The sequence below is a fragment of the Primulina tabacum genome, chromosome 6 (assembly GCF_025594145.1).
Source record: "Primulina tabacum isolate GXHZ01 chromosome 6, ASM2559414v2, whole genome shotgun sequence".
NCBI lineage: Eukaryota > Viridiplantae > Streptophyta > Magnoliopsida > Lamiales > Gesneriaceae > Primulina > Primulina tabacum.
In genome coordinates this window covers 36608806-36632038 of record NC_134555.1, presented here as the reverse complement: position 1 = coordinate 36632038, position 23233 = coordinate 36608806, and the positions used below count along the sequence as shown (strand labels likewise).

The window sequence follows — 23233 nt, the reverse complement described above, 5'->3', positions numbered from 1 at the left end:
CGAAACTAACCTTATTCCATGTCCTGGACCACATTCTATTCCGGTTATATTGACATGTGAGGTTCCTCCATTTATGGCAATGCAATCATCCCCTTTAAGTTCAAATCAAGTACACGTTTCATGACCAAAAATGCCAAAAAAAAAAAGAATAATTTTTTTTTACCAGTTTCCATTTTAGAGTCGTGAACATTAATGTTGGTTGAAGCACTTATGTCAATTCCATCAGTATTTGGACTTGTAATTGGTGCGATCATGTGAAGTTCTGTAAGGCGTACATTGCTGCATACATTTATTGATATATGGTTCATTGGGCTGTCGATGTGTTTCAAGCCGCTCACTTGAAGTTCGCTGCAATATGAGAATCTCATTGCCTGCAAAGAAAAAAAGAATCCAATAAAAAAGTATAAAAAAGAAAAAAAAATTATTGGCTTGTGAATTTAGTATGTATTAAATAAATGTATGATACCGTGGGTCGTGTCACGTTGGGTCCCTGAAATAAAAGGATTTGATATTGTATTAAGACTCGGAAAATAGTCATAATTAACTTTTACGAATTATCATATGTATGCAACTTTAAAGAAAGGGAAACAGTAATTTTGGTTTTGTATGTTTTTATTAGTCTATTTGTGATTTTGTTTTTTGAAACGTTATCAAATTTCAGTTTTAATCTATCATATGTAATTTTTGCAGCTTTAGTCATTTTTTCATGTGGCGATTGTGTGTGTACAGTGTTACAAACAGCGTTCCTACAAAAAAATGACTAAAAATTTCAAAAATAAAGAGATATATGATTAAAAATGAAATTCATCAAACATTAAATATAATAAATGCAAATAGACAATTATACATGATCAAAATTATAATTTTTCTTAAAAAAAAGTGAGACGGGTTGTATGAACTCACATAGGACCACCAAGAACCTCCTTTTCCATCTACGAGTCCTTGCCCATTCCCTATCACTTCTAGTCCAACTACTTGATTAAAATGCAGCCATTCATCTGCAATAATTTGTGCCTCCCATTTTGATCTTGGAGGAGCAACAATGGTTCCCATTATCTGTTTGTTATCAAGAACTTTATACCAGTAAAATTTGAAAATACATAATTTCAACATAATTTTTTGTTTATGGTTTTGATCCGTGAAATTATTTTTCATCGGAAACAAATCAATTATTGTGTATGCCGTAGTTTTTATTTTTAACGTTTTTGGGAAATATTTTCGGGAAATTATTTTGTGTGACGAAAGAAAATATACGTTCGGACTGTTTTTAAGGAGACGCGAACATTTACTCTGCACAGTAGAGCCGTTGGATCATTACCTGAAATGAAATCCATATTGGTTTGCATGGGCCTTGAAACAGGATACGAGACACCAAAAATGCCTTTCCACTGGGTACGCATATTGCAACTTTGTCCAAACCACTCGTGCATGCTGCTCCCCACGCTGCCTCAAAAGCCTATCATTGGTTTTGCAAATATTACCCATATTAATTAATCGAAACATATATAAAAAATACATCAATATATTAAAAAACTGATTTTATATATTATATTTATTTAAAAAGAGATAATATATACTTTAGTATCATCTGTTATTCCATCTCCTACAGCACCATAGTTTGTGACATCGTGAGACGTGATGTTATGGGAATATCCATCCGCTGCAACTTCGTGCTCACCCCTTGTAAGAACTCTTGATTCGAAGAATACCAAGCTCAAAATCACAAAATATTTGACTAATTCCTACACCATAAAATGGAATGATAATAAACAAAAAAAATTGATAAATCTATATATCAATTCTTATTATAAAAACGATGTTTTTTTTTCCTGTTACGACGAAAAATCAATAATCATAATGTATCATTCAATCCCGAAATGGATCGATCCATGCTCCATATGCCGCGGCATCTTTAATGATACCATCTTGACGTTTTTTAAAAACTATAATTAAATATATGTGACTGAAATTGCAGTTTTCCCTAAAAAAAAATATGTTCAGACTAAAACAAGTGCAATTAAAAGAAAATTAAAAAGAATGGCCATCCTTTTTATCCATACCATTGTTAAAATTGCTTTGTAAAGAACTCTAAAGAAAGCAACTATGATAATCCTTGATTGTTCCAAACAAATGACCGGATATGTATAAGAAAAATTATGTCAATACATATATTAATTAACACGAAGATTATAATTTTTGAAACCCAATTAGTGGTCTAATATATATAATATAGCCTAAAAGTAGAGGATTCAATGTAGAAAGTCACCAAATTTTTAAGATGAGAATTATGCATTAATGAATTATATCATCATAACTCGATTATGTTTCTTGCTTTTTGATTTCCTAATTTTCCCCTTGAAATATATTTATTGTACGTGATATTTTAATTGATTTACACCAAACGTTGAATTTTGTGAGATTATGTATATAAATAGGGTATACACATGTTACATGTTTCACTAAATACAAAAATTAATGGTGAAATTTGAGAAACTCATTCATTTATAATCTCTGAAAATTATAAGAGATATTCTGGTGATGGGACCAAAGCACTCAATTCATTGGAGATTTTAGTTCACATGATTTTGACTAGCTAGGAATAAGTATAATATAACATTATATATATATATATATATATTATTTAGTTCACTCTTTTAAATCTTTGGTTGAGCTCCCCAATTTTTTAAAGAATAGATTTCTTGTGAGACGGTCTCACGAATCTTTATCTGTGAGACATGTCAAACCTACCGATATTCACGATAAAAAGTAATACTCTTAGCATAAAAAGTAAAATTTTTTAATGGATGACCCAAATAAGATATCCGTATCACAAAATACGACCCGTGAGACCGTCTCACACAAGGTTTTGTCTATTTTAAAATTTCCATAAATATTCTCAATCTTCATAATTAGTGTACATGACATTGTTTTACATATCGAGCATGTTCTTAAATACATATGACCTGATTGTCGTCGGGTTGTATTCATCGGGTTTTACAGATTGCTCCTTACAGCTTACCCATGCAGTTGTAACAGATGATTTCTGATGTGGATTCCTACAACATCACCTAGCACAATCTTATTTCATTTCCTACCTCAGGGTGTATAGTTGAACAGAATTCAAGAAGGAAACTGATTATTTATGTATATATGTTTCTTAAGCAAAACTGTTAATCAAAGCCCTACCGACTGCCTAAACAAAACTGCCAGTTCATTATTTTAAGACAAAAGGTCACTAATAGTAGCAAGCTGATACAAAATGATCGCTGACAGAAGCTGAACTGATCAAATGACAACTGATAGAATAATATATTTCAATAGATCAGTTAGTTTAAACAATGAACATTCTATGAACATCTGCTGATCATTCTTGAAGAATAAAGCCTAGCTAATGATTAGATAAGATATCGTATAATAGTTTTTTCAGTCTATTGAATGTCAGATTCCATGCGCACTACCCAGAGTGTATTATTTGTCAGAAATGACGATGACATGACACAACGACGTATCTAGTTGTAATGGATTTCCAAATTTAAAAAAATTACTGTTGCAGGCGACGCCTATAAATAGATAAGTCAGGGCATACTCAAGAACTCTTGATTACTTGCTTTATTTTTTCTATCTATCTTAGAAAAGTTCTTTGAATTTAAAATCAATTTTCAAAAGCCCAACTGAGTTCATTCTGATAATTGATGATCGTTTTTGTGCTTAGAACTTATTTGCAAAATCCTTGTAACAAAGAGTAAAAAGCCTTATTACTCATTTTTTAAAGCTTGTAATATACTAAAAGTTTCAGTTAGACAGTGTGGTAAATCTTGATAAGGTGGAAAATTTCGAAGTATTGTAATTGTCAAAGCCTTTTAGTGAAATACTTCAACAAGAAAGAAATTATGACGTAAAAGTATTGAAGTTTCCGAAGCTACAGAAACAAACTTATATTATTTACTTATCATTTACTCCACCGTAACTTTCTATTTGATAGCCTAGCTGATCACAGACAAACAAGTCATTTCGTGTTCAAACTTAATGAGTGAACGTATTTCTGCGTAGTGACAAACTGCTGGCTTATTGATACCCAATCGAAAAGAATTACATTTCATTGTTGCTAACTCGATCGAAATATTTTCAGAATTTAATGAGATTATTTATTCACCCCTCTTTTTAATCAATCTACTGTCATAATAAGTGGTATAAGAGCAGGTTAATTCTTGCATCTGAATACTAAACTCTAATGGTCTTGTTCAGTAAGATTATTATGTTCTCCAAAGAGGATTTTGACGATTAGAAAATAAGGATGGAGAATAATTTAGCTGCAGAAGATGATGATATGTGGTATGTCATAACAGACAGAACAATGAAGATCATGAAATCAAACACTGCAATTTCTGACGGAGCTCTTTAGATGATTGAAAAACCAAGAATGGAGTGGAGAGAATAAGATATGAAAAAGGCAAATCTAGATAATGTTGCCAAAGACATATTGTGCAAAACACTAGACAAGAACACTTTTAGTAAAATTAAGATATGCTCCACTGTCAAAGATATCTGAGAGAAGCTGATACAAATGTGCGAAGGCAACGACCTGACGAAAGAAAACAAATAGTTTGTTGCTATTAAAAAATTTGACAGTATCAAGATAAAAACCGAGAGTCTATGTCAGAATTCGATGAAAGAGTGATCAGAATAATTATTGAATTGGATGCTCTTGGCAAAGTGTATGACAATCGTGAGATATGATGGAAAGTAATGAGGACACTCCCAAAAGAATGAGATGTCAAAACTATGACTATGTGTGAATCTAAATACCTTAACAAGCTTGAACTACATGATCTGTTTGAAGAACTTAAGGCATGTGAATTCGAACTTGAAACAAGAACTGATGATGAATCAATAGTCAATCTGACAAATGCTCTGGCTGCTACATCCTATGATCAATCTGTTTCGAAAGAGAATTTAACCGAGCAGTTAAGCAGCGATGCAATGTCACTGATTGTGAAGAAATTTGAGAAGTTCTTCAAGAAGATCCACGACAATTTTCAAAACCCAAGCACACACAATTATTACAATAAAGAGTCTATTGATGAGAACAATGCGTTTTTCAATTGTGGGAAAGTCAGTCATTTTATAGCCGACTGCCCTAAGCCAAAGAAGGATGAGCGAAGACCAAATGACAATGTAGATTGATCTCATGACAAGAAGTCATTCCAGAAGAGAAGAAACAATAAGGTACTGGTGGTCAAGGAAAGTAATACCATTTGGGAAGGTTTTGATTTTGACTCATTCGAGTTAGAATATTTCACCCGTGAAAGTGTTGGAGAGCTGCAGTGCCTCATGGGTGATATTGAGCTGGAATCCACCAGTAAAGAGGTATTTGATTTTAGCTCAACTGATTTTACACGAGATTATATCATCACTGCACTTCAAGATATATGGTAATGAGTACAATATAATTTCTCAATCATTCGAGGAAGTCAAAACAAAGAAAGCAAGTCCAACTGACAATGATACAGAGCCTAACTTGAACAGTCAGGCGAAGTGCACTGTATTAAGGCAAAAATTGAAAATCTTAAGACTGAGAATGAAATAGTATTGATTGAGCATCAACAAATTATGTCTGAGAACATAAACTTAGCTGAACTGATTAAAGTTTGGAACAGGTCTTCAGTTATTCTTGAGAAAATGCAGGAGCTGCAGGAGCAATCATGAGACAAAACTGGTATTGAATTCAGTAGTAATAATAGCAATCTCACAGATACCAATAATCAATCGAAACTGAACATGTTCAGAGAAAAGCACATTTATTTTTGTAGGTCAAGTACGATGTATGAACATCAAGAGCCAGCTCTTCGAATTGAGAAACCTGTTAAATAGATGAACAAAGGCAGAAAGTTTTGTGTTGGTTACAAACCTGAGAATTATAGTGCTAAGTCTAAATAGTCTAATAATAGATTCAGTTCGACAAAGCATGACTCAATAAGAAGCAAGCCTTACCGATACTACAAGTGCAAGCTTGTTCAGAAAAGATACATGCATACCAATGATATGACAGAAAGACAAGACAACGAACTGTTTCCAATGCACACAGAGCATCACACACATGTTTTTGCACATCCATCTGAACTAACAAAGTGGTCGGCCAATCAGGTTGATCCAAGTGTGATTTCCTAAGAGACTAATCCCATTTGGCCCCAAATGAGATTGGATACCAGTTGATTTAACTTGTGATTGCTGAAGAATTCATTCTGGTACATGGACAATGGATGTTTGAGGCACATGACTGGCCAAGCTCGGGCTAAATGATCTGCACACTTGGAAGGAAAAGAACGTCAGTGGGGCATCGAAAGGATTTCCGACGTAGCCACTCTTAAGTCAATCGAGTATTCACACAAAGGAGATGAGAGTGCTATATATGGAATATATAGTGAGTGCTTCTGATCGACCAAACCTGAGTATTAATATGAGAAAAGGTAATGATGACCTTATTTTTCGTGTCCGACTACTCTTCATGATCAAATGGCTGCTCATGCCCTGCCCTGCCCTGACACTGTCACTATCGACAACTCTACCATCTCTAGTCTTGTTATATCGTCTCTGCGTACGCTGACTGACATATGAATGATTTCTAGGCATGGTGATCCATACCTGTGGGCCCATGATCGAGGCCTGTCTTGAGATGCTCGGGCAGTGGTTATGATGTGAGGACACAGACCATTATCCTAGTCTTCTTGTACCGCCTGGGCTAAGCTAGGAGCCCAGGTTTGTCTCGTCTAAGCCACTTCTCTAGCAGTTGTATACCCAGTGATGATTTATTTAAGAACACTCTCTTTACTCGGGTTGGTCTTCCTCTAGGTAGTCCTGATCTCCCAATCACACTGCCTGAGTCCTAGGATGACCCGAGCTCTTTTCCAGATATCATTATACAAACTTTGTTGTCACGTTTATCAGATGCATAATGGCAAAAAAAATTTTAGTCTTCATATATTTATAAAATTTTAATGTTTAAATGGTTTTATTCAAATAAAAACAAGGGCAAATTATTAATACCTCCCCATCATCAAACTCAACTTTCTCCTTACTCCCCACTCTTGTAAATCTTTGCTTGAGCTCCCAAATCTTTTAAAATTTCCAAAAATATCCCCAATCTTCATAATTAGTGTACATGACATTGTTTTACCTATCATATATTTTTTTAAAGACATATAGCCCAAAGACATACAGTTACACAAGGTTTCCAACCAATATACTATGTTCAGATGATCGATTTTTTATTATTTATTTTATAAATGATCCATTATGCTTCCGTATAATAAATTGAACATTTTACCTCTTTGACCTGATTGTCATTGTATTCATCGGGTTTTACAGATTGCTCCTTACAGTCTAACCACGCAGTCGCAACAGATGGTTTCTGATTTGGATTCCTACAACAACACCTAACACAACCCTATTTCGTTTCCTACCTCATGGTGTATAGTAAAGTAGTTCAATTTGAAAATAATACATGAGAGGGGCAATAAGCTTTGATCTTTTTATTCAAACATTGAAATTGTTATTACATAGCAGCTTCCTGTAGAGGAGGTCGGGCATTCTGGTAGATGATTTCTGACCATCTTTCCACATGAATCATGTTACTGAATTTTCAGCGAGTTTCTTTACTCCCCGAGAGTTGTTATTCCACAGAAGATTTCTTTTCTTTTCAAATAAGTCTTATGCAAAAATTATATTTCCTGTCATATTATTTAACACGAACGATCCATTTACAGAATTATGATAAAACTTAAGTAAAAACCTGACTTTTCCCATCTCAGTTAAACAGACCCATAGAACACATGCTCTTCTTGAGAGATGTTATCTTCAGTTATCGAAGCAACAATATGTGTTTCTTCTACCAAAGGATCTTTGATAAACTTTTAAACATTCATATATGGCCTCCTTAACTTGATGAAATGAAAGACTTAGCCTTTTCCAGCTGGTTCTTGTGATGTACTGAAAAAGTATAGCTCCATAATCTCTCATCTTTGCAAATAGTCGTTGTTTGCCAATGTTTGTTTCATAAACCGCTTCCTGGATCCATTTAGGTAATCCTGAAATTTCCGAGAAGCTAGGTGATGTTGTATAAACTGAGAAAAGAGTCCCGAATTCATATTATGTATTGACCTCATTTGGATATGAATTTGGTTCCATCCATACCCTGAGATATTTCAGGATACATCAACTCGGATCTTGGCTGGGTTGATGCTTATTCTTGTTTTCAATTTCTTTCAATTCTGTTGACACACCTGAAATGGAGAAACTGCATTTTCATTAGTACCAACATTAGACTTGACTTTGTTTGTATTTGTTCTAAGGCTGATATTTCCCTATCCAATTCCCGAGGTGAAGGATTCACTTGAAGACCCGAGATAAATATCTGGAGTTTCAATTTTTGTGTCAACTAACTCATCTGTATATGATTCTGACTTAACACTTGTGCTAGGGGTATTTGAATCCTCTGCTCCAGGAATAGAGTCCTGTAATCGAAAACTCTTCATTTGTGAAACCAGTGGCTTCTCAATGCCTTGAAGGATAGACCTTTGCATTACAGAGCATAGCTGGGTATAAGCATATAAACACCCTGTAATTCGATCAGAGAAAATTCTCTTATCATTTTGTTGTAGTCTACCCGCAACTTCTGTATTTAGGGCAAGCTTGTGGAAATCGTTTGAAGGACTTCAAAGTGTTCCTTCAAATGCCTCTGCATTTTTGTGATGACATCGATATCACCGCTATCCATCTCTTGTTAAAAGATCTGCAAGAATATTTTCAAGAAATTTAATAATCACAATATCAAAAATATAATTTTGACATAAAGCTTGTCATCTTAATAATCTAGATCTCTCGGGTTTAGATTCTATTCTATTTTTCAAGAAAGCTTTTACATGTGTGTTATCAACTTTTAAAGTAAATTTCTTTGCCAGTAAAATAATGACCATTTTTTGAAAGCCATTTTTACTGCATAAAATTCTTTTTCGTTGATATGCCATCTTATGACATCTGCTTCTGAGAATAGCCCACTACAATACCTGCATGGTTGTTCTCCTTCTGTTGTGAGCTTTGTTAGAACAACTGCCCACAGATCAACTTCATCTTGAGGAATAACCATTTTTGGAAGATTTTTTGCAAATATCTTTTAGTTGGCTAAGTCACTTCGTGTGTTCTTCAGTCCATATAAATCTTGCATCTTTTTTTAATAATGGACTAAACAATTTCTCGTGTTTTGCTAAGTTCTTAATGAACTTCCCAACAAAGTAGCAACTCCTAAGAAAATTTGAAATTGTTTCTTTTCTTTTAGAATATCTGGAAAATTTTGCATTTTTCTGCTATGTGTTCTTGCGAAATTATTCATGACTCATCGATTTCTTTTCCTAGGAATTATATCTTTCTTGTGGCAATGACTACTTTCTTTTCAGATAAAACCAGTCCTTCTTTTTACAAGCTTTAGAGAAAATCTCTAAATATTTGATATGTTCTTTCATAATTTTAGACGATATTAAAACATCATCAATATAGAAAAACATAAATTTGAAATAATATTTTAATAGATTATCCATTTTTCTTTGAAATACCTGGGGTGGATTAGCCAATCTCATTGTTAAGACTTCCCAAATATAGCTTCCTTGTGGCGTGGAGAAAACTGTGAATTTCTTGCTTTCTTCATGCATCCGAATCTGATAAAATCCAGACTTACAATCAAATTTTGAGAATATTTTAGCGTTGCATATGAAACTGATTAAATGTTCTCTACTACGTATGGAATACCTATCGAACTCCAAAATCTTATTAATTTATTGATAAGTAATAACTAATCTGGGTTTGTTCCTTTTTATCTCAACATGATTTCTTACAAGAAAGCCTGAAATGATGCATGGTGAAATTCCTGCTTTGATTAAACCAAGGTCCGTATGTTCCATTATTATAATCTGTTTTGGAACATTTAATGTTCGCATTCTTGCTTGATTTTGATGTTAACAAAACTTGTTATTTTGTTACTAATGAACTTACCTAAGTGTGCAGTTAGCTGAACGTAACTGAAGCTATCGAAGAATTCAAACTGAAGTACCAACTGATTAATCGAACTAAACTAGTTCAACTGATGAATCATAAACAAGTTTAACTGATTGTCCAGCTGATAGGTGGTTCAACAGAAGACCTTCAGAAGCCTGGCCAGCGATGAAGAGCGCAGGTGACCAGTTCAACTGACGAGTCAACTGATTTCACCAGCCCATCTGAAGATCAGTTCAGATGACCAGTTCAGAGCATCGGTTAGAACCAATCAGTTGCAGAACACGAAAAGCTTACTCAATGGAATCCAGCTATGCACAAAGGTACAAAAGCAATTGTCCAGTCAGAGGACATTAATAGATGTTGCATCAGTGTTTAAAGCCAAAACGTTCCAGAATGGTTGTCGAAAAGTACAAGACAAATATCAAGGAACAGATTCAAAATGCAACAGATACAATAATTGAGTCTCACTGTACGATCAAGCTTCGCTCCTATAAATAGAAAAAGATCAGTGAAGAGAACAATAAAAGTGTGTGAAATCAACAGAGAAGGGCACACATATGCACATTAGCTTACAAGAAGCAATCAGCCCAAATTTGAGAGAACACAGTGTTATCAGCTCAGTTTAGGAGCATTTTTCTCTCAGTGTGTGAGAACACTTTCGTGTTGTAATCATATCATTTCTCTCTCTCACACAAACACACAATCACTCACATATACAGAGAGTAGAGCTTATTGAATAGCTGAGTGAGTCTTGCACAAAGACAATAAACTTGTGTAGTAGTTTTTGACACATAGACGTTAAACAAGTGTTGGCTGGAAGGTGCTGCCTTCAATCTAGGCTAGGAGTTCAGTTAGGCAGTAGGATAAGTCCTAAGCTGATTGGGTTTGTACAAGGTGTTGTATAAATCAAAGTCTTCTAGTGGATCTTACCCGAGGTGCTAGAAAGGGTGACATATAAGTAGTTGAAGTCTCCAAACATCCATAAACATATCTTGTGTTATTTCTGTTTAACTGCTTGTTTTTGTTCTTAACTGATTTGATCAGTTCAGCTGATATCAGTTCAATTCTGTCCATAACTGAACTGATATAAGCCAGAACTAATCCCGTGTAATTTTCAGTTATTCAGTTGTACAAGATATATAACCGATCAGTTTTCTTAACGAATGATTGCTTCGAGTATTTTACACTTGGTTTGAAACCAAACTCGATCTAATTCATCGGTGTTTACATTCTTAGAACACAAGTTATTGTAGCTCATTGAGAATATTGTGTTTGAAGCATCTTCAAAGGTGCCCGAACCGATCCATCAATCTGCATGTCCCTTTGATCAACTATGTTCACGGGGATTGGTTTACATCTGAAAAACTCATATTCCCTGCCTTCCTTAATTTTAAGGCTGTCTTGGAGTTGGTTCTTATCCCACCATGTCAAATGATCTTCATTGTGATTTTATCATCATTTTCTTGACATCTTCTAGGAATACTTTTGATTCAAACTCTACCTCATTCTGGTGTAGAACTATCTTGAGAAATTCCATTTCTTCAGGTTGGAGGTCCTTATCTGCTTTTAATTGGAGCATTGTTTCTCCAAACCTTTTAGAATCTTTCATTTTTGAGTTCAGAAGTTTTCCTTCATCACCACGCTTGTTGCGAAACTGGATTGACAATTTTTTTATAAAATATATCTCTTAGTCTCTGAACTATGATTTTGTGGTCACATGGTATTGTTAACACTAATCTTATAGTTTCATTTTCTTGTGTATAAGACTTAACATTTGTAAGAAATTGTTTCTTAACAGAATGTCAGCTCCTATATCATGAAAATAAATCGGTGGTATTTTTATCTTGTACCTAGGTGTTTTTCCAGCACCTCCGATTAATATTTATGTCATCTTAATCTTTTTACATAAGATTAAGAATTGTTTAGAGAAATCTCGTCCAACAATCTAAGGTAATTTTTCTTCCAATTCTTTTGGAAAAACTTTTCTTTTTTTTTTGTACAGATTCCATATCTTTAATCAATATAAGCAGCAAAATATTCCGCCTTCTATTATTCTTATAATGTCCCTATTAGAATTGACTCATGGTCATTGCATTTTCCACATTCTATCCTCTACCATGAACTCCATTTCATTTTCTAGACGTTTCTAAGGTTTATGGTCCTCGAGAAACTCTAGCTAAAGAACCAATTGATTTGGTTCTTTTCCTGGGATTTCTTTTATATGAACTTCCAATTTTCCGATATTAATAATTTCCTTGGTAAGTTCCTATCATAGGTCGTTCTAAATAATGTATGTTATGGTATTACAAGGAAATTGATTCCTTTGTTTTATATTATCAAATACTATTTCTACTTCTTTCTATCATTCTGGACATCTAAGTTTTTCTATTGTCGAAAATTTTTTTAGTACATGTTGGGTTTCTTGGACACGTATTTTTCCCCAATTGTAGCTTGTAATTACATCTCCTTAAAAAGTCAGTCTTCTTGGTTCCAGGTTAGGACTTTGATTCCTTTGTAGAATCAATTTTCTTGGATCTGGATATCTGTTTATTATATTATTGAAAACTCAATTATTTTTGGATAAATTGTCTGAGCAACTTTTCCAAATATTTCAGGTATTTCAATGAACTTATTTCTAATAAAAAAATTCTGAATGATGTGTATTAGATAGATCATATGAAATTTTATAGGTAATAGAATATAGTCTATTACCTATTTCATCAGCTTTTTCCTTTGAAGTTCTGATGCGACGTTAAAGCTCGTCTGAAATCTCAATCTGTAACGTTGTAGGCAGTTCTTGGATAAATTACTACTACAATTTTCCCTGGACAGAGTTTCCCTGAGATTGTTCGTAGTATTGAATCTTGAAGGTTATCTATTCATTTATCGCATATAGCAATATCGATGGGTAAATATATTCCTTCTTTGATAGTAGCTTTTATCATAATCTGGATTGCTCTGATATGAATCCATGACATGGTTCGTGCTACTTCTATCTTTAGTTTTTGTAACTTCAGAATGAAATAATTGCATCTCCATTCTATTTTTTGTAAGTTCCATGGGGATTGTCATTTCTCTTCTAGAAATTTTATAGATTAGATGATGTTTTCTGTTTCTTAGGCCAAATTTTTCTAAGAATTTTTTCAGCTGTCTTGCAGAGAATCCTTGATATCTCTATAGTTTAAAATTTTGTCTCATGATCGTTTGGACCATGTTATGAGATATTATCGTCTGGCTATAGAAACCAGACAATCTTCATATGTTTCGTTTCGAAACACCTAGTCTTTAGTGAGATTCTGATTCTGTTCCATCAGATTTTTTCCTGACTTAAGACTTCTTCTTCTTCGTATATACTTTTATACGAGACAATATCCTCAAACTGTTATACTTGAACAAGATCTGGGTAATAAACTATTTTTTCAATATCCGGGATCAGATCAAAACGTTTTATTCCCCTTTTATCAGAATAACAAGCAGTTTAACACCTACACGATAATAAAATGCTTGTTATCCTGAAAGTTTTCCTTGTAGGTGTTATTCCCGTGCTTCGAGATGTGCTCGATGTATAAGATGACATTCTACTTCTTGATGGTTCACTTTTTTTCCCAGATTTGTAATATCTGGCCTTTTGTCTATACCATATTGTTCCTGATTTCTAAGAACTTCTGGCATAATAATGAAATCTAAAGCTTTTTCTTTTCTGCCTTTGTGATTTACTTCCAATAATTGTTGGAAGATCATTTTCTTTATAGCATATAGGAGTATGTTTGTTAATACATTTTACATGTTTGTAATTCTTTTGTAATGTTGTCATATGACATCATTGTACCAATTTCTCTTTGAGAAAATAGGCTCTTTGTGCGAAAATATCTGGATTGCCCAGAACATATTCCCTAATTAGCATTTCTCTCCAGGGACTTGGCATTTTGGCGAAGAAAAGTTGCATTGCTATATTTTCTCCGGCTTCTGAATTCTATCTATATTTAGTGAATAACTATTATATTCATCTAATAAACAGATGTCATGTATTTCAAGGCTATACAGAGCTTGAATATATTTCTTTTTCTTCTCCGTGTCTTGACTATTAAAATAGTCTACCCCTATAAATTGTGTTTTAAATATGGTAGTCATTCTTCCGGCTATATCACTAAGAGATTCTCCGGCTAGGACTGACTATTTGGTTTCTACCGAAGTCATGTCCCAAGCAATTTTGACTGATCTCATAAGACTCATTTCTAAAAGTTTAATGAATCCTTCTATGTTGAGATCAGGTGTTCCTGTTATGATTCTCATAGCCGATGTCCAACCATCTTTGAGATCTTCTCTGTTCTTAAAGTCCAGTAAATCAAGGTTAAGCACAACCCCATAAGAATGTATGTGTTCCAAAATAGATTTCCCGTAGGGTGTTTGGTGCAAGGGAATTTGACTTCTCCTTGACCTTATTCATACTGAGTGTGATTTTTCCAACAGTATGAAAATCTATTTGGGGTCCTCTCATATTTGTATTATGAGAACCCACACTTTCTCTTTGTGGTTCATGAGAAGATGACTAAGTTATTGCTGGTGTTTCACCCTCGGTTGTGTTCATCTTTAGATCTACGACCTTGAGATTTGCAAATGATTCTGCAAAGTTTTGGAGATCATCGAGACCAATCATTTCTAAAGTTTTCATGAGATTTATTTTTTTCTGAGACATTTTTAATTAGATTGGTCATTTTTTCTTCGCCAGTTAAAGGCTTTGGCATTACTTTGGCCTTCTCTCTTTGGTGTAATAAGGGTTCAGTACTAAAAGATGGTGGTAACCTTCCTTCCGAAGTCCTTTTGTTAGAACTTGGTTGTTGTTCTATGGTTTGAATTCTTGTTCGAATATCTTTTAATGTTCCAAGAATTTCTTCTTGTTTTTCAAGGATTTTCTCTACATTTTGTGATACATAATACAACTTATTGCCATAATTTTGTACTGTCTTTTGAATTTTTCTAAGATCTCTGGAGAGTTTAGAGGAATCCGATACTATTTCTAGGAACCTATTATTTTGAATAATAAATTCACCTTAGGACTCTGATAAGTTCTCTTTGTTCTAGATATCTAACGTTGGTTAGATCTTCATGTTTCCAATATTCTAAAGTTTTGGAATAAACTTTGCAAATAATTAATCTCGAACCTGAGTTCAGATTCATATATATTTTTTGAGAAAATTTTTCTTCTCAAACAGTTAATTATATAGTAATAATAAATTTTGTATGTTTGAAATAATTTTACCTAGGCTCTGATACCATTTCTGGCCGAGTAAAATCAATAATTAAATAAACACATGTAAAGGTATTTTTCTCATTTTTATTATTTTAGGGAATTGAAACAAAGTGTTTTATATGGGGAGAGTTTTAGAATAAATAATGTTTGAGTTTGAGGATTTATCTACTATTAACCCTAAAAACAAATATTTAATTAATAATTATGGAATGACGGGTTTGCAATTGGTGGACATAATTACAAGGAAAGCAAAAAAAAATTATTTCCCATCTAATAATAACTGAATCGAGTGGGCACTAAAAACCTGAAACTTATAGATCTTCAATTCAATCAAAAGCAACATAATTCCCAGAAAATGAAATCACTAAATTTATGGTTATATAAAATTCAAAAAGATTGTAAAAATTATCTTTTAGCTTGTAATAATCTCCAAGAAAACATAATCATAACAAAACCTTAAAATCTAACTGGTGTTGCCTAATACCTATATCGATTTGAAAGTTGTCTAAAAGACTCATTCACTATTGTGACAATGGAGAGCTAGGTTCGACAAATGCTCCGTCACGTCGGCGTTGATGCATTGAACGGATGGCGCCCCTTGATCTGTCGGTACTATGTTAACATCATCCATTCGGATATGGGTACAAGGAACAGTTTGGCTGCAGCTGATGTTGACGGTCGCTCCCTTGCTGATGGATGTCCCGTGGAGTCCGACGTACGTCACGTCGCTAACTTTGACAGCAGATTTCTGATGAATAAAGAGAAGCTTATTGCAGGACGAGTGAATCAAACTAGACTTCATGATGTGAGTTTACCAAATAAATATCATTCAAGTGAAGTTACTAGGACCGGAAATTCTGGTTAAACTAGGCTTATAAATTACCTTGTTTCTGCATGTTTTGTGAGGGCAGTAATACTGGTTAATAATTATAGGATTATCGGCTGCATCAAACTTGATATTTGAGAATCTGATTCTTCTGGCAAATCCTTTGCCACCCTACGGAGAATCATATCGAAAAATATATAATAAATTTGAACTTTACGATCCCAGAAAAGAAAAAAAACTCTCATCACGCTAGCTCTTGGCTTTTCACCTGCCATGTTTTGATTCTTAATCCATTTTCTGTTCTACGGAAGCTGCAATTGCTTATGGCTATTGCTTCCACTTCGTCGTAACTTCCATCTTTTCCTAAACTTCCAATGCTGCAAGAAAAAAACAGAAAATAAATCCCATTATACATATATATGTTTAGAGAAATCAATTCCCATAAAAGCTTTTAAGATAGGGTGGATTCAATATGTCGAGGCTGTCACTCCCTTCAAGTTCAGTCCGGTCGCGAGCTTTTTTAAGGGAATCGAAACTAACCTTATTCCATGTCCTGGACCGCATGCTATTCCAGATATATTGACCCGTGAAGTACCTCCGTTTATGGCAATGCAATCATCTCCTTTTAATTTTCGATACCATTCATCAATCATTATCAAATATAATCCACATTCATTGACCAAAAGATATGAAAAAACAAATCGAGAATTATTTTTAATTTTTTTCAAAAAAATGAAAGAAAGAAATTACCAGTTTCCATGATAGAGTCGTGAATTTCAACGTTTGTTGAAGCGCCTATGTCTATTCCATCTGTATTGGGGCTTTCCATTGGTGCGACTATGCGAAGTTTTGTAATGCTTACATTTTTGCATTGGTTTATCGAAATATGGTTCCTTTGGCTGTCCATGTGTTTCAGTCCCCTCACTATAAGCCCGTTGCAACATGAAAATCTAAGTGCCTGCAAAATCAAAACAAAAAAACAAATCCCATAAAAAAAGTTACGAAAAATTGATTTTTTTTGCAATTTTAATATCATTCCTAAATATAAATCTTTTTAATATTTAGTGTATGATGATACCGTGGGTCGTGACTCGGCAGCTCCCTGAAATAAAAGAATTTGAACTTGCATCAAAACTCTTAATATATATATATATATATATATATATATATTAGAAAATTGTGAGAGTTTGTGTGAACTAACATATGACCACCAAGAATGTCCATTTCCATGGATGATTCCTTGCCCATTCCCTATCACTGCAAGCTCATCAACTTTATGAAAATGCAGCCATTCAAGTACTTTATCAGTTTTTCCCCATTTCGATCTTGGAGGAGCAACAATGGTTCCCAATATCTGTAATCAGTGTGATCTTTGTTATCAAGAATTTGAAAATACTTCCGATTATTACTTTGATCTTTGTTTCCCGGAAATATTATTTTGGCGAGATGAAAGAAAATACATATTTTGGATTGTTTAGAGGTTGGAACAACTTTTTTTTAACTATATTTATCAAGATATGCACGTAAGATTTATTTGGTAAAGATTATTAAATTATATTTTCTTTGGTATTTATGCTATATTTTCTGAAAATGATTAAAAAAATAAACTAAAAGTAATAATTATACTAGAAGGGAAAACAAAAAGAAAAATCGATATATAAACTGAATAAAATAGAATTAATATATAATATTACCTGAAATGAAATAGGTCTAGATTTGCACGGGCCTTGAAACTGGATACGAGAAACCAAAAATATCCCAGGGGGTACGCTTACTTTTACATCGCCAGAATCACTCGTGCAAGCTGCCTCCCACGCTGCCTCAAAACCCTTTCAATGGTTTTTCCAACATCATCCATAATATATATTTAGATATATAATTACTTTTAAAAAAAAACATTTCTCCCACAAATTTCAAATTCAAAATATGACTTCCTATTTTTCAAAAATCATCCTATGATTAATATTATGCGTTTTTCGTAAATTCTAATACTTAAGTGAACAGTTTTTTTTTAAAAAAACAAAAATTATTGTAATGTTTGAAGATTAATTAGAGAAAATAGAATTTTGACTAATTTACTTTGGTATCATCTGTTATTCCATCTCCCACAGCTCCATAGTTTCTGACATCGTGAGTGGTTTCGTTTCCATCTGCTGCAATGTTTGATTCCAAGAATACCAATCCCAGAATCACAAAATATTGAACAAATTTCTGCACCATGAAGTAGAATTATTATGCTTATTATAAATAAATATGTCTTTTTTATTTTACCACAAAAAAAATAATATTCATCCATGCATGCTCCATATACCATGTCATATTTCATGATACACAAGTTCACAGAAAAAAGAATATGTGACCTTGCTTTGGCTTTGGTCAGCATAATTAGCGTTGAATACATGTACACGCAACGCGTGTATCTGATTACTTGTACATATAAAATATTAAACAATCACATGATATCAACAAAAGGAAAATTTAAAAACTGCAAAAGCCCTAGCTTTTTTACTCGTACCATTTATCGAATAACTTCGTAAAAAATTCCAAAATGCAAATATATATATGCTAATCCTTAACTGATCCAAGCAAATGTGTTCCGAATATATAGTGGCAATGACTTCCTAGAAAAAGTGTCAATGCGTATATGAACACAAGGATTATAATTTTGGCAACCCAATTTGTGGCCACAAAATCTAGCCTTACTCAGAGGATTCAATGTCCCAAATCACCAATTTTTTAAGATGAGAATAATGCATTAATGAATTATATTTTTGTGGCTCGATGTTTCTTGCATTTGATTTCCCAATTTTTCCCATTATATATATTACTTCTGTATTAATGTTGTATTTAATTTTTTTCCTAGAAAAGTTAAATTTTGTGAGATTATATATACCATTAGGGTTAACACATGTTGCATGCTTCACCATATATATAAAAATGCGTGGTGAAATGAGCGAAACTCATTCATTAACCTTTGAAAATTATAATAAGAACATAGTATGTGGACGGATCTTTTATAAAATGATGGGGTCAAAGCATTTAATTCAGTGGATAGTTTATTAGTTCACATAATTAATAATTTTGGACTCGTAGCATAATATTTTAAAATTTATACTTAATTTTTTTTTTAAAAAAAATCATCTTTAACTCAATTTTTTTCCATATATATTTAATTTTTAAAAGGAGCTTATGGATTTTTTAATATACTTCAATTCCCTCAAGTAAATTATAAAGGAGCTTATCGATTTTTCTTCTCAATTATATATATTTTTAGGTTGCTAGCGATCAATGTCTTTGTGACCTTAAATTGATTTGAAACATAATTTTAGGTTAGAAACACGATTAATGATTAGAATCGAGTTTTTTTAAAAAAAATAATTTTCATTGGCTCATATTATAAATTGATTGGTCGATTTTATTTTATTGGGAAATCACATTTATATATAATGGGGAATTTTTAAAAATTTACATTTTTGATTCTCGTTTTAAATTAATCAATGAATTTCTTGGGGCAGTAGCATTTGGCACTCCTGTCGAAACTTTAAAAAATCACGCAGGCCCTTAAATAAAATTAGTTATCTTTAAAAACTTCGTGTTTTTAATATATATATATATATATATACACACTGGTAAATGCAATTTTTATAGCTTGCTAGATTCAATCGATAAAACTGTTATGTCAGCCTGATTTATGGACGTTTCTTATCAAAATTATGAGGCAATTAACATAGTCAGTGGAGCATTAAATATTCTTTTATCAACTAAAACATGAAACTCTTACTTGGTTTTAAGGTGTGCGAGTTGATAAAATAGGTATACACTAAAAAATGAGCAACTACCATTTGCATAGACTAATCCTTGACCTCGATTGAATCCTCCAAGCTCACTCGAAAGCCACATCATGCAACCCTCGAAAGGCAATCGGAAAGCAAAATTGAAAAAAAACAAGTGAAAATTATGTCGTCTAACATGAAGCTATGCATAAAGTTCGTACTCATCTGTTGATGGAAGAGAGCTTGACTAATATTTAGAAGTTTTGTTCTCTCGACCAACATTTTCTACATGATTTATTCAGTGCAGTTTATCTAATTATCATAGTTTGCATGCTACAACATTACCTTGAGAATTTACTTAGTACACACCAAAAGGTCGAATGCAATTTTCATCCTTATAAAAATATGAACAACTCAGTGTTGGAAGTTTAAATAAACCAGGACTGTCACGCCCCGAAACTCGGGATTGACACCGGCGTTGTTCATCAATCACACAATCGAAAAACAACCAACCTCGTAGCACAGTATAAACCGAAACCAGTTTATTTCATAAATTCGCAAAAACAACCATTGTCTTTACAACTGAATAAATTGAATAAATTGCGGAAGCGTTTACAATTAAAATAAACCTACTAAAATTCTTAAATCCTTGCAGCAAAATTCTCGAAATTTAAATAATTTCACCAGCCCCAAAATTGATCCGACTCTTCTTCCTCAACCTGTTCCTCTGTTTTATCTTCGGATTTATCTGGGAAGGTTGTAAGGGGTGAGTATTTTGGGAAATACTCAGCAAGTGGGGGCCGTTCGAGTACACAACAACATGCATATAAAATTCGAAATACGTACACACACACACACCATGCATAAATTGACTCATACCACATTCGTATCCTTGACCTGACACTGAGATTCCTCTACTTTCAATGGTTTACTGACGTCAGTCCCTAATTTTTATTCCTCTAAAGGGGCGAGGCCGGATCGGTTATATCCCCAGCGTATGAGGGTCATATCATAGTTGGGATTCCCTCCCGTATCAAGTTGAATCCTCACAGTGTCAACATAAAACTCATGCACAAATCGTAGCCAGAAGGGGTAGAAGAAGAATTGTACTCGACCGAAATTTCGAAAATACGAAAATGCATACACCGAAATTACACATTTAAAACAAGCCCACTTACCTTAGATATCGTAGAAAACGTGAATAGAGGGAATTCCTGCACTGGAATTTCGAACCCTAGCTTCGTGGTTGGACTGCAGCAGCGCTTCGCTTCTTCGCACACTGAGAGAGCAAGCTCTCGAAAATCCTAAGAAAACTAGGAGAGAAACTCGAAAAACTGGAGTAGAAAATGGTGTGAATTTTTGAGTTATAGGCCCTCCTATTTATAGGGGTTGGCTGCTATCTCGATAGATGTCATCCGCGCGTTTAAACTTGAATTAAATCTCCATCCAAAATCGTGATCAAATCTAAATTTTATTCTTTATCCTAGACCTAAATTTCGAAATTCATGTATGTATCCCAAGGATAAATTTCGAAATTTATGCTTTGCCCAGCCTGTAAAATTTCAACTTTTGTGTCTAATTCCCAATATTCGGTAGACTTTTTATTTCCTAAAATAATAAAAATTATATTTCTTAAATCCCACAAATTTGCTGACTTAAACCCGAAATTTAGTAGTATTTTTCCCAAATAAGATTTTGATTATTTTCCTAAAATCCTGGTAGTTAAATCTTTCCCAAGCTGCATTTATCGTGTAAACTTTTCCCTTTATCTATGATTTTCGAAAATTCCCTAATATTCTTTCAATATTATTTTCGAAAATCCCATGATAAAATCCTCAAGATTTTTAGTTCCAAGATTGGGTTATCTTCTTGCTTAAATCTTTATCCAGGTATATCAAATCTTAGATCTATATCCGGTAAAATTCTGCATATCTCAAATTCCGAAAAAATATACACGATATTATTTAAATTCTTGAGTTCCAAAAAATGCCACATCACAAATTCCGAAAATCTCGCAAATCTTGGTACAAAATATTATCATGATAAAATCTAAAATCCTGGATTTTACATCCCTCCCTCCTTATGGGAAGTTTCGTCCTCGAAACTTGGGTTGGCTTGGTCTCCGAAGAGGTACGGGTACTGGTTTCTCATCCTTTCTTCTAGCTCCCACGTGGCTTCTCTTTCGTTGTGATTCGACCATTGTACCTTGACGTAGGGAATGATTCGTCGTCTCAGTACTTGGTTCTTGGTGTCCACGACTCTAATGGGAACTTCTTCGTACTTCAGCTCTTCTCCCAAGTTACTTTCGATTATGAGCGGTTCTACTTCCAACACGTGGCTTGGATCCGAGATGTATTTCCGTAGTTGGGACACGTGGAAAACATTATGAATTCTAGACATGTTTGGCGGCAGCGCCAATCTGTATGCCAGTGTGCCTACTTTTTCCAAAATTTCAAAGGGTCCTACATAACGGGGGTTTAGCTTCCCGGCTTTACTGAATCGGACAACTCCTTTCATAGGCGACACTTTCACGTAGGCCTTCTCGCCAACGTTGAATTCCACTGGCCTTCTTTTCAGATCTGCCCAACTCTTTTGTCGGTCTTGAGCTGCCTTGAGTTTCTCTCGGACTACTGCAACCTTGTCTACTGTTATCTGTACGAGCTCAGGTCCTACTACTGCTTTTTCTCCCACTTCATCCCAATAAAGTGGTGATCGACATTTCCTTCCATAAAGAGCTTCGTATGGGGCCATTCCGATGCTGCTGTGATAGTTGTTGTTGTAAGCAAACTCAATTAAAGGTAGATGAGTGCTCCAATTGCTACTGAATTCAAGAGTGCATGCTCGTAGCATATCTTCCAAAGTTTGGATGGTTCTCTCCGTTTGTCCATCGGTTTGAGGATGATAGGCCGTACTTAGGGTTACTTTCGTTCCCATGGCCTCTTGAAAGCTCTTCCAAAAGCGCGAGACGAACCTTGGGTCTCTATCAGACAGGATGCTCACTGGTACTCCATGAAGTTTTACAATATTGTCCATGTACAGTGTAGCTAATTTGTCCAGATTGTAGTTCATACGGACGGGTAGGAAGTGTGCAGATTTTGTAAGTCTATCTACAATTACCCATATTCCGTCCTGACCTTGCCTTGACTTTGGAAATCCTACCACAAAGTCCATGGAGATATGGTCCCACTTCCACTCAGGTATCTCCAACGGTTGCAATAATCCTCTAGGTCGCTGGTGCTCTGCTTTGACCTGTTGACAAACCTGACACTTAGAGACGAATACTGCCACATCTCTTTTCATTCCGTTCCACCAAAAATTCCTCTTAAGTTCTCTGTACAT

At 34.0% G+C, this 23233-nt stretch overlaps 2 protein-coding genes across 2 annotated transcripts; both read right to left on the bottom strand.

Annotated features, from left to right (window-relative positions):
- Nucleotides 1-15785: 15785 nt before the first annotated feature.
- On the bottom strand, nt 15786-18712 carry LOC142548163 (putative polygalacturonase At3g15720). Its single transcript, XM_075656493.1, has 10 exons — nt 18637-18712; nt 18201-18332; nt 17816-17950; nt 17323-17475; nt 17200-17223; nt 16872-17079; nt 16662-16743; nt 16390-16498; nt 16179-16292; nt 15786-16043 (listed from the first exon to the last, which is right to left on the bottom strand). Exons 1-10 carry the CDS (start codon nt 18637-18639, stop codon nt 15810-15812), a joined length of 1194 nt encoding a protein of 397 aa, XP_075512608.1. The 5' UTR covers nt 18640-18712; the 3' UTR covers nt 15786-15809.
- Nucleotides 18713-20845: 2133 nt separating this feature from the next.
- On the bottom strand, nt 20846-23233 carry LOC142550219 (uncharacterized). Its single transcript, XM_075659457.1, has 4 exons — nt 23029-23233; nt 22100-22584; nt 21073-21198; nt 20846-20959 (listed from the first exon to the last, which is right to left on the bottom strand). The coding sequence occupies exons 1-4, from the start codon at nt 23231-23233 to the stop codon at nt 20846-20848; spliced, it is 930 nt and encodes a 309-aa protein (XP_075515572.1).